We start from the raw sequence: 12,840 nt of genomic DNA, 5'->3' as shown, positions 1-12,840 counted from the left end.
CCTCTGAGTCCAAGGTACTAAGCCACATCCTACCTTGACTTGACCAGTCAATGAGTCTAGAAGGTCTGTCGGAATGTAGATGATTTGTTGGCCAGTTGAGTGTTCCAGTGCAGTGGAGTTGGTAACTCCATCAGCAGAGACGTTTGGGTTCAAGGAAGTTACAGTCTCCAGCTCTATCTGCTGTACTGCCTCAATTTAAGGACATTGAGTTTTGCTGAGAGATTTTCATTCAAATACTATGTTGTATTTTTTTCATTGAATAGCATGCATTATCTTTATACCTCACATAGAACATAATGATGGCAAAACAGAATATGTAGGAAGGAAGTATATAATTTAAAGAGGGTTTCCAAATATAAGTGTTTTAAAATACTTTCCTTTTTAAAACCTAAGGGAATGCTTTCACGCAACCATTTCAGGTACTTTAAATTGTAAATAGAAATCAGTTACATCACAATTAGAATGTAGTAGTTCAAGTCTTTGTCTAAGTGGATCCCACTTGTGTTGTACATGCACCTCATGTGCAAGATTGGAATCTTTTGCTAGGTTGTAGGCCACGGCAGGTCGGGGGCCGGGCTAGGTTAGGGCTGGGGGAGGGGCGCCTCTCCCCTAGCCATGACAGGTCGGCGCTTAATAGGCTGCTGCACAGCTTACAGGAAACTTAGAGTACCACTTTTATCATGGGAATTGCACCTCCCCTCTTCCTGCTGGGCCGGAACAGCTAGCTCCACGCTTAATCGGCTGAGTTCTAGACCCCAGCTTTCGAAAGGCAAAGCTTGGAAAGCCCTCCCCCAGCAGGTTGTGGTTTCCCTCCCATGTATGGGCGGGGGGAAACTCCTGACACTGAGAGAGGGCTTTTCTCCAGCCCTGTGTATCAAAGCCAGGGACAGTCTTCAGCCCCCCTTCCCTGCAGGTAGAGGTCATTTGTGTGGAATCCCTTTCCCCTCTGGGAATGGGGAAGTAATGAATAGTAATTCCTCGCCCCATTTTTGGGGAAGGGGAGGCAATAGCAATTGATTTTTGGGGGGGAAATGAAGTTTTGTGCAGCTTCATGTGTGACGTTCCTTCACCAGTTAGGTGCCTGACTAGCCCACTGGAATGAGAAAGAGAGAACATGAGGAGGTGGCAGAGGTCACAGGCATTACTGGGAGGGTTGGGGGGCACATCTTGGTTATAGTCCTCTGGGATTCCTCAAGAGATCCAAACTGGCTTTGAAGGGCCAGACTCGTTTAGCTTACATATTCCTAAGGACTCTAAAGCTATTCTGAGGTCCTAGGGTATCTATACACTTACTACCAGGAGAAAATCCTCTAGATAGTAGAGCCAGTTCTGACAGGGAACTTCCTTTTTTCAACAACGCAGAGCTACTAACTACTATACGAGGTAGTCTCATCTCCTGCAAGAGAGCTGCTCCCTCTTCTCCTACCGCCTGCCTGACATTATCTTCCAAACTGCAGGTTTGACGTTCATGTCAAGAACCATGCATTGATGCCACCAGAGCTTCCTCTTCTCACCCCTATTTTGGGTTGTTGTCTTTCCCGTTTTTCTCAACCATGGGCTGGGTAACTTCAGACCAATGGGTATTGTGAAATTAGTATCAAAGGTCACTTTATATAATTCAAGTCCTTGCTAATCTCCCACCCCGCTCCCGCTTCAGTGACCCATCTCATGAAACAACTGAGGGAAGAAGGTGGATTCCTTCATCTAGGAGCAACAGAAGAAGTACCTCAGGAGTTCAAGGGAAAGCTTTTCTAGTCCTGCTATGGAATGCATCCTATCCTGGGCCTGGGGCAACTAAAGAAATTCACACACCGTGCTTCAAGGATTGGCTAGAATCACAAGCTGAGAGCGATTCTGTTTACTTTCTTCTTGTAAATACTAATCTTTGAGGAAAAGACCTTGACCTTAACTCTCATTCCTTATGTGAATCCTCCTTTCACCTGTCTTCAGATATCCTCTTGCACCCAACCTACTCATTCACATTTCTAATATAACCCTCCCCTGCCATACTGCAAAGATGTGCCAATGTGGAGCTATTGACATTACGTACTTTTGATGCCAGTTCCAGTTGGAGATGTCAACTACTATATTGTAGGGGAGCTCATGAAACACTGTGCACTTCATTGCCAGTACCATGCTATTGATGCTCAGCTCTATCACCTTCTCATCACACGCTAATAGTGTCTTCACCTAACTATGAAGGACGTGAATAAAATGCAGCTGGCTAAAGATTGAGGTTGTAGTTGCAGGAAGAAGGAAGAAGGAAGAAATTCAAGTTACTAGCTGAAATTAGGGCTTGTCTTGACCCTGATCTCAGGTGAGTAACGGTCTCCAAATCCTGCTGAAATCACCACTGCTCCTGGACACAAAGACAGTATTAGTAGTAGAAATGCCTGTACCTTTTTCGCTGATTCAGAAGCTTGTACTCTTTTGGTCAGATGTGATCCCTGGCACAGTAATCGGTTTATTCACAAGGGTGAATGATGGCAACTTTTGGCCTTAGAATGTATGAATGGCCTCCAGGCTTAATTACAGCAACACTTTTTACTTAACGATGGCACTAAAGGGCGTATACAAGTTCCCATTCATTCAAACTGCAGCAGCCCACCTTTTCCACAAGGCAGACAGAGGGCATCTCATACCAGTGTATGACTGCCTTTGTGATCCAAGGAATTGAATCCTAATCTCAAAGACCTTAGTGCTGGGCCCCCAAGACTCCCCTCTCCCAGCCCCGCCCTGGAGCTGCTGTGGTGGGGAGAGGCGCCTCTCCCGCTCTAGCCCCAGGGCAGCCTGCACCCCAAATACCTCATCCCTGGCCCCACCCCAGAGCCCTCACCCCCAGGCAGAGCCCTAACCCCCCTGCACTCCAACCTTCTGCCTCATCCCCAGCCCCACTCCAGAGCCTGCACCCACAGCTGGAGTCCATACCCCAACCTTCTGCTCAAGCCCCTTATCCCCAGCCCCACCCCAGAGCCCGCAGCCCCACCCCTGCCATATGAATTTTGTTATGTCCACAAATATGGAGATGATGTGTCACACATCACCTCCATATTGGTATGCATAATAAAAATCATTCCGCACATTCGTGGGAAAAATTAGAGGGAACACTGGTCAGGAGCCCTACAATTACAACAGAGTAAAATTTTAATTTAAATACCTGAAATCATAACATTTACAATTTTTAAAGTCCTATGAGTGTAATTGACCAAAATGGAGCATGAATTTGGTAGGCCCTACTTGTGTTCTGAAATACTCCAGTGAAAAGCATGTGAATGCACTGATGTACAAAGGGCCACTGGCCCAAACACAGGTCCTCTTCCGCTTCACCTATCCATCAGCAGTGTTGCCGGCACCCAGTGCCAGAGGCGAACAACAGCAAGGTTCGTTGCCCGGTACGCATCACCCAATAATCACAATGGGGTGGAGAAGCAGAAAAGTTTATTTGCAGCTGCAAACAAGGTACAGGGAGAATAGAATCTCAAATCCTGCACACAGAGCTGGAAATTACACAGGCTTTTATACGTCCTTTCTTCAGCATACTTATCCAATAGCAAGCTGCCCTAAGTATCCATATAGCCAGCCAATCCGGTTACCAGCTAGTTCCCTTGATCTTTGTACCATCTGTTAAACCATACATAAAGCTGCTTTATTCAATATTGTTCTTCCATATCTGCCCTGTTTGGCCTTGTTTAGTTTCAGGCAGTCTGACTCTGCAACATATTGTTGCAGATCCTCAGCATAACTGCTGCAAGTGCCTCCAGGCAGGGGGGCCAAGGACACTTGGGCCTAGTGCAAGGGAGCTTCATCAACACTCGTGGTCTTCCATCCCCTTGAGTTACCTAGTGGCCATGCCCAGTGTCTCCAACAACTGTGCCAAACACCAACATCTCCCCTTCTATCCATCTGTATATAGTCCACAAACAGAACTGACTTGGGCACCATTCCTATAGGAGCTGGAGAGCCAAATCTGCCTCACTACTCTCACTTTCACCAACTACTGATTGCCACCTCCCCCACTATAGTTACAGCCTACTGATATGACTTGTACTGATTGCCTGTAAGCTTGATGGATGGAGGGTCAGGGTAAGGGATCAGAAATGTAACTATGAAATACCTCTGACCTTCAAACTTTTTTTTTTAAAATAACTCCAGCATTCTAATTCAGTTGTGTGTCTGTGTTCGTGAGTGTATATTGAGAAAGCCAATTAAATATAACTTATATTTACTTTGAACACTAAACTAAATTAGGTAGTTTCAAGTTTTGAGGATGACTAAACTTTACAGCTAATTTAGCGGTTAATGCTTCAGCTAGGCTAGCTTCACTCTGAAGCTCTTTGAAATGGAGGGCGCATGTATGTGTGTGCCCACTCACACAACATAAAAATACCATTTTGAAAACCCATTTCTATGCCCTGGTGCTGCAACCACAGTTAGTTTACCTAATAGCCTGTTCTTTCTTCCCTGTGTAGGGCATGAGTCAGAAGGAGAGCTCTAAGTCGGCCATGATTTATATCCAGGAGCTGAAATCAAATCTCAGGGATGCCCAATTGCTCGGTTGTTTGGAGTCTCTGCGAGTGTCGCTCAACAACAATCCTGTCAGGTAAAGGGCTGGCTGGAGCAAAGGAGATCAGGCAGGGAGCTGAAGCTATAAGCAAGGGGGTTAGGTGCTTGCTTATCGTGGCTGCGGATGGTGCATTGTGATTGAATAGAGAAGAGAGAGGGCAGGGGGTGGTTGAGGGTTTTGTGACTTTCCGTCCTTCTATGTGCTGCTAATATGACTCTGTTGTGTTTCTTACAGCTGGGTACAGAATTTTGGGGCTGAGGGCCTCAACTGCCTGCTGGACATATTAAAAAGGCTCCATGATGAGAAGGACGAGGCACCCAGGTGAGGGACAAACTGAATGGAAGCTATTTATAAAGTGTACTAAGTGTGTCTGTTATGGTTCCAGGGTTAGCTGCACATCTGTCCCCTAGCTGGTCTCTCTGAGTGTGCCCCCTCAGCCATCAAACTTTGAGCTTTTTCCACAATCTTCCCGCTCTTAGACCAGGCCCTGGGGAGCAGCATCCTGTGTATCCTGAGGTCAGACCGAGTCTGAGCACTTGCTGTTCTTCCCTCTGCAAGTCTATGGCCAGTGGTGTCCAGTGAGCAGGCAGCCTTCTTAAAGCCAAGGGGAGTGTTCATTTTAGTAGTAGGAACAAAGCATTACAGAGAGAAGTGCTTTTGTTCTTCTGTGTTCATAGGTCTTTTCCCATCCTGGTCACAACCAGTTTTGTCAGTTATTCCTCCATTGCCAGCCAATCATCAAAGCTAACGTTTCTGGCATTGTCCACTAACAACTGTCAAGTGTGTGTGCTGAGTGGTGGCTATCTTCAGCTATTCTTTCTCCTTTCTGCCTGTTTTTACAGACACACTCCTGTTGAATTAAATCTGTAAAGTCATACAGAAAATACCCCAATCACCAAGCTAACATACAATATTCATAAATTATCACAGGGCACCTCCAAATCCATCAAAGTTTCATGGTTAGGGCAGGAGTCTGGGAACCAGGAAACCTGGATTCTTTTCCTGGCTCTGTAACACCCCCCTTCTGTCTGTTTTCCCATTTATTAAATGGGGATGGTGGTACTTTTACCCATCTTTATGAAGTGCTTTGGGGTCTGTGGCTGAAGAGCTATATAAGTGGTAACTTATTATGCATAGCTCTCTATAGCTAGAGTCAAGTAAGATCCTGTCCTGTTACGTTTACAAGCTTTCATAATCCTAAAGGGCTTGTGAGGAGGCTACAGGATTATTACTGCATATACATGTTGTTTGGCTAATTGAAGGTGGTGGTGGGGGGCAACAAGAAGAAAGTCTTGGGGCAGGGAGGTTTCACTGTATGGTCAGAAGTGTGTGGGTGTGGGGAGGAGGGGGCATTGCTCCAGTACAGTTCAGTTATGGGGCAGTGGTTTGTGGCTAGGGTTTGCCAGAAGAGGTCTTTAGTGGGGTGAGATGAACAGGGATGAGTACGTGGGGGTGACTCATGGGGGGGCTAAAGGGCAGAGGCTAAAGTTGGGTAGGGAGTGTGTGTGTTGGTGGGTTATAGTGGGATGAGCATGGAGGTTTTCCTGCAGGAGATGTAGCAGCCTTTTCCCTGTGTTTCTTTTGAATTCAGGTGTGTGTGTGGGGTTGGATTCTTAGTGCAGCACTGGACACCTAAGACCTCTCCTGGCCCCACCTGAGAGTTGTGGGCCTACTGTCCTTTAATTGGGGGAAGCATGATGCCATTTATCATGCTCCATGTGACTATTCATCAGCTGGCTTTCCTTCCTCACAGCTCCTATGACACTCGGAGCAAACATGAGATCATCCGATGCCTGAAGGCTTTCATGAACAACAAGGTGAGATCCCTGTCCTTTCCCTAGATACATCCGTATATTGCCACCTCCTCTTCCTCATGTGCTCTCTGCTCTGGTGGCATGGGGCCATCCCCAAAAGTGGTAGGGGAGGTGGGGATGAAGGCTCCTGACTCTTCAGTAAACCCTTGCTTACATTTCACTCACGCTTCTCACCCCCTTCCTCAGCCTGTGCACTTCTGCCTCCCTCCCCTCCCCCCCACCTCCGTCCTGTACTACTCCTACTTCTTCTGGGCCCACTGTATACTTTCTCTCAATCCTGCCATACTCTCTTTCAGACATTTGGGGACACTTTGGTACTGTGCTATCTTCAATCTGTGTCCTCCTCTCTCAGCTATACCTCTGCACATCTGTGGGCACTCTGAGGACACCAATATCCCTGTCTCCTTTGCTGTTTGTTTGTACTCTACATCTCTGCCCTCTGTCCAGCCTCCCCTTCTCTGTCTTTCTCACTCATGCCCCAGGCTGTCCTACTTTCCCTTCTCATTTGCAGGCATTCTGGGACACCTAGTACTAATTCTGTTAAACTCCCCTGTCCCTTTGGTTCTCTTCACCCTTCCTTTCTCACTCACATATGCTGTGAGATCTCTATCTCTCCTTTCTAGCTTCTTTGACTCCTTTCTTTCTGATACTGTTCTCACAGGGACTCTCCTTTCATTGTGCACATCCATGCACACCTGTCAGGATCCCACTAAGTACCTTTCTTCTTGCTGGCTTTGACCCTTTAGGACACCCCAACTCCTACCCCCTTGTCCTTCCTTGGTCTCCCCTCTGAAATAATAGAAGGGATGTGTGGACAGACATTGGACAAGCGTCTTGCCATCTGCACTGTTTGTGGTGAAGTTGCTTCCCTTTAGCCTTAAAGCAGTCTCAGGTTTGAGGCATAAACAGTTTGCAGTATGCTCCTTAGTGGGCTAGCTGAGTCAAATATACTAACTCATCCTTTCTTTCCCCTTCAGTTTGGAATCAAGACAATGCTGGAAACAGAGGAGGGGATCTTGCTGTTGGTGAGAGCTGTTGACCCCAAAGTCCCTTCCATGATGATAGATGCTGTGAAACTGCTGTCAGCTCTCTGTATCCTGCCTCAGCCCGAGGACATGTACGTGTCTATGGGACTCATTCAACCACTCATCTCTCTTGAGGTGGCTCTCATTTGCCTCTCTGGAGTCCCCACTTCTCTCCTTGTCTCTTTGTTTTACAATGATGACACGCATGCATACCTCTTCCCTTTCCGCCCCACCCCCAATTGAGACTGCTGCTGATTCCCTCTTCCTACTGTTTCAGGCATGAGCGGGTTTTGGAGGCACTGACAGAGCGAGCAGAAGTGGACGAGGTGGAGCGATTCGGTCCCTTGTTGGATGGCCTGAAGGGCGGAACCTCTGTGGTACTGAAGGTACCTCAACCCTCAGTATATGTGGGCACTGTTGTCTGTTCTAGGGGAGGAGCAAGAGAGGATTGGTCTACTCTAGCAGTTTGACTGCTCTCTGTAGTGAGGAGGATACAGGAGGGAGGGTGTAAGATACCATCTTTTTGATATCTCCCTATTTGTAGCACTTCCCTGGTTGATGGGTACAGTGTTCTGGGCATTCTGAGCACCTGACTAGAAGTCTTGGATGAGGGGATAGAGACCTGGCTCACTCTGATACAGAAACTGTCTGTCTCCCTATTTTAGGTAGCCTGTATGCAGCTGATCAATGCCCTTATCATCCCTGCTGATGAGCTCGACTTCCGAGTTCACATTCGAAGTGAGCTGATGCGTTCTGGGTTGCAGCACATCCTTACGGTAAGAAGCAATCATCTCCTCCTGTGGGGCACCATCATGCTCGATGAGAGAAGCAACAGCCACCATCTCAGCAGTTGTATTCATATTGAAAGTACCTAATACTGTTAAAAGGCTCTGGTAGTGACAAAGTAATATTGCTCTTCCCAATAAAAGAAAGTGGCTAGAGGCAAAAAGGCATCCTTTAAAAATTGCAAGTTAAATACTACTGAGGAAAGTAGAAAGAAGCATACGCTCTGGCAAGTCAAGTATAAAAAGTATAATTAGGCAGACTAAAAAAGAATTTGAAGAGCTACTAGCAAAATTCAAAAACTAATAGCAAAACGAACTGCCAAACAATCACTGGGCAATCAAGGTGCTAAAGGAGCACTCAAGGAAGATAAGGCCATTGCGGAGAAGCTAAATGAATTCTTTTTATGATTCTTCACCGCAGAGGATGTGAGGGAGATTTCCATACCTGAGCCATTCTTTTTAGGTGAGGAACTGTTCCATATTGAGTTATCAGTAGAGGATGTTTTGGAACAAATTGATAAATTAAACAGTAATAAGTCACCAGTACTAGATGGTATTGACCCAAGAGTTCTGAAGGAGCTCAAATATGAAATTGCAGAACTCCTAAGTGTGCTATGTAATTTGTCACTTAAATCAGCCTCTGTACTAGATGACTGGAGGAAAGCTAATGTGATGCCAATTTTTAAAAAGGCTCCAGAGGCGATCCTGGCAATTACAAGCCTAACTTAATTACCAGGCAAATTGGTTGAACTGGAGTAAAAAACAGAATTATCAGACACCTAGATAAACACTATTTGTTGGGGAAAGGTCAACACAGCTTTTGTAAAATGAAATAATGCCTTACCAATCTATTAGAATTCTTTGAGGGGGTCAACAATTGTGGACAAGGGTGACCAAGTAGATATAGTGTACTTGGATTTTCAGGAAGCCTTTTGCAAGGTCCCTCACTAAAGGCTACTATGCAAAGTAAGCAGTAATGGGATAAGAGCAGGAGTTCTCAAACTGGGGGTTGGGACCCCTCAGGGGGTTGCGAGGTTATTACATGGGGGGGTCAAGAGCTGTCAGCCTCCACCCCAAACCCCGCTTCATCTCCAGCATTTGTAATGATGTTAAATATATAAAAAAGTGGTTTTTAATGTATAAGGGGGTTTGCACTCAGAGGCTTGCTGTGTGAAAGGTGTCACCAGTACAAAAGTCTGAGAACCCCTGGATAAGGGGGAATGTCCCTTCATGGATCAGTAACTCGTTAAAAGACAAGAAACAACAAAAGCAGTGTCTACCAGAGATATCTGTACTGGGGCTAGTGCTGTTCAACATATTCAGAAATGATCTGGGAAAAGGGTTAAACAGTGAGGTGGCAAAGTTTGTAGATGATACAAAATTACTCAAGATAGTTAAGTCCACAGCAGACTGCAGAGAGTTACAAAGGAATCTCACAAAACTAGATGACTGGGCATGTGAAATTCATGCAAATTAGTACACATTGGAAAACGTAATCCCAATCATACATACAAAATGATGGGATCTAAATTACTGGTTACCGGTCAAGAAAGAGATATTGGAGTCACTGTGGATAGTTCTCTGAAAACATCTGCTCATTGTGCAGCGGCAGTCAAAAAAGCTAACAGAATGTTAGGAGCCATTATGAAAAGGATAGATAAGAAGACAGTAAAATCATAATGCCAGGATGTAAATTCATGGTATGCCCACGCCTTGAATATTGCATGCAGTTCTGGTGTTCCCATCTCAGAAAAGATATATTGGAATTGGAAAAAGTACAAAGAAGGGCCACAAAAATTATTAGGGGTATTAGAACAGCTTCCACATGAAGAAAGATTAAAAAGACACGGACTGTTCAGCTTGGAAAATAGATGACTAAGGGGGGATATGACAGAGGTCTATAAAATTATGAATGGAGTGGGGAAAGTGAATAAGAAAATGTTATTTACTCCCTCACATAAAACAAGAACCCGGGGTCACGCACTGAAATTAATAGGCAGCAGGTTTAAAGCAAACAAAAAGAAGTATTTCACACAGTGCACAGTCAACCTCTGGAATTCATTGCCAGGGGATGTGAAGGCCAAAATTATAATGAGATTCAAAAAAGAATTAGATAAGTTCCTGGAGGAGAGGTCCATCAATGGCTATTAGCCAAGATCGTTAGGGATGCACCCCCATGCTCTGGGTGTCCCTAGCCTCTGACTGTCAGAAGCTGGGAATGGACAATAGGGACAATTGATTGCCTGTTCTGTTCATTCCTCTGAAGCACCTGGTATTGGCCACGGTCAGAAGACAAGGTACTGGGCTAAATCGACCATTGGTCTGACCCAGTATGGCTGTTCTATGTTCAAACCCTTGCTGCAGGAATGACGTGGGCTGTATTGCAGCCCTGTTCTTGCTCAGTGCTTCCTCTCTCTTAGTTACCAAGCCTCCCAGGGTCAGTTGGATGGTGATCACACTCCCTTTGCCGTTTATGTATACTGGCCCTGTCCATGTGACTGTGCACTCTCCTGGAGCGTATGATGATCCTATCTTCTTGTGACTGTGAATTGATATCATCACTGGTGGGCCTCTTACCTGTGGCTCCATGCTGGCCTGGGCTCTCTTGGGGCTTCCAGCAGACTTGTTTGCACATTAATGTATGTTGGCCCCTCATTACATTCCTTTGTGCTCTAACATAGCCCTTGTTTAGCTCCCATCTGAAAAACTGTATGCTCTCAAGTGATCCCACCAGAGTCTGTATAGCTTCTGATGGCCTCTCTATGATGTACTCATGCTCTTGGCAGGAGCTGCGGAAACTGGAGAATGAGGAACTGAAGGTACAGCTGAGTGTATTTGAAGAACATGGTGAGGAGGATTCTGAAGACCTCAGGAGCCGCCTTGAGGACATTCGCATTGAAATGGAATATCCTTCTGTTGCTTATTCGGCAGGGGTTGTGTTTGGGGCAGGAGTATCCCCAGGAAGTTTCTTACCGCCAGTCTTTGTACCATCCCTACCTCCATGTAGGGAGAGGGACTGAGGTTGATGGTCTTTCCTCTGGTCAAGTAATGTCTGGGCCGAGCACAGCTTGCTGTCATTAGGTCACATGGGTTCCAGGGCTTGTTTGGGTCAGAGCTGCCCAATACATTGTAGGATGCCTCTGATCCATCAGACAAAGTCTGAAGACATGAGTGAGCGAAGTACAGGCAGGTATGCCGATCCTCTATTAGAGATTTGGCAGTTTATTAGCAAAAAGAAGAAGACCAGACCCTGGTCATTTGGGAGGATGCAGCTTGTCTGACGGTTCCAGAAACTTTAGTTTTGGATTTCTGTTCAGACTTGACTTTTTATGGACACTGTAGTTTGTCTGTCCCTGTTTTGTGTGCAATAAATAGGCAGGCGTGGCAGAACTTGATTTTTATTTTTTTATAGTTTTGATGGATAATATTGGTTTATTTTTCAGCATTTTAAAATTTTTATCTATTTAAATTTTCACGGTTATGGGAAATTATGTGAAGGTCAGGTGATAGGTTTTGAGATTCAAAAAGATAAAGCTTCATAACCATTAAAACACAAAATGTCAACATCAAATGTCAAAATGTACAAAGTAAATATCAAACTCTAAGTTTTCAAGCAGCATTTTTCTTATTTTGCCTAACTGTAAATTTCTGTTATCAATGGAAATATTTTTGTCAGTTTTTGCTTATCTAGTGAAATTGATGTTTACTGACATTTACCAAAACAGGTATATAATCCTTCCAAAAGGTTTGGCTGTTTTGGATTTTGCCACCAGAGGGCACCTGGAATAACCGCTGCTTTGCAAAAACGAAGTAGAATATTTTCCTTCATCAATCCAGCATGGAATGAAAACCTAGACAGAGCCATATCAAGCCTTGTACTAGGGAATGTCCCCTTTTTATACAAAGGCATATATATCCCTTAGGTATAGCATCTGCCATGTGTAGCTGCACCTCTACCATTGTATTGCTTGCAGTTTTTAGGAACAGATATGACGGGTATTTTGTCAGGAGCCTGAACAACTTTTCCACATCCTAGAGAGAAAGATGTGAGCTCAGGAACTGGAGGTCAGATGTCATGGAAAATCCCCCACCAGAGTTGATCTCTCTATTCGTGAGAACTTAGGCTGGAGAAGTCATGCCAAATGCTGGTTGTCCAGGCCTTGTTTGGAGGGGTGAGGGCTGATTACTGATCCCTCCTTGCTAACAGGAGACTGAAACCTTTGTCACTTGGAAAGTGGCACATGCCGCTTTTCTTCATTAGGACTGGCTATGGTGTTAACACACAGAGGCACTAAAATTTTTAATCAGCAGATTCCTGGCCACATGCAATAGGATAGTTGTGCTCCTCCACCTTGGGGGCTGCCCGAAATAGGAGTTTGTGTGTCTCTATATACGTGTGACAGCCGTGTTAGTCTGTATCTGCAAAAAGAAAAGGAGTACTTGTGGCACCTTAGAGATTAACAAATTTATTTGTTATGTATGTGGGCTCTCACTTTCCCCTCTAGTGAGCATGCCTTGTGGCCCAGAGACTAAGGGCTCCCTCCTTGCACATGGGGGTATGAGTGGGCTGCATAATTTTGTACAGTTCTCTGTGCCTGTGATGTTGCATACACCTTTGTGTTGTTTTTCTCCTAGAAAATGTTATACAAACC

The 12,840-nt window shown here is 45.2% G+C and overlaps 1 protein-coding gene across 2 annotated transcripts in view; it reads left to right on the top strand.

The window, feature by feature from the left end:
• DIAPH1 (diaphanous related formin 1) overlaps positions 1-12,840 on the top strand; it is a 170,830-nt gene that overhangs the window by 54,590 nt on the left and 103,400 nt on the right. For both annotated transcript variants that reach the window (XM_077825215.1, XM_077825214.1), the window contains 7 exons: positions 4,470-4,600; positions 4,799-4,885; positions 6,318-6,381; positions 7,356-7,495; positions 7,681-7,789; positions 8,069-8,179; positions 10,975-11,093. In XM_077825215.1, the coding sequence (XP_077681341.1) occupies positions 4,470-4,600; positions 4,799-4,885; positions 6,318-6,381; positions 7,356-7,495; positions 7,681-7,789; positions 8,069-8,179; positions 10,975-11,093 (761 nt within the window). The remainder of the gene's footprint in view (positions 1-4,469; positions 4,601-4,798; positions 4,886-6,317; positions 6,382-7,355; positions 7,496-7,680; positions 7,790-8,068; positions 8,180-10,974; positions 11,094-12,840) is intronic.

Source organism: Eretmochelys imbricata, chromosome 8, assembly GCF_965152235.1.
Source record: "Eretmochelys imbricata isolate rEreImb1 chromosome 8, rEreImb1.hap1, whole genome shotgun sequence".
Classification (NCBI taxonomy): domain Eukaryota; kingdom Metazoa; phylum Chordata; order Testudines; family Cheloniidae; genus Eretmochelys; species Eretmochelys imbricata.
Note: the sequence above shows the minus strand (reverse complement) of the source record. Positions and strands in the feature narration are given on the sequence as shown.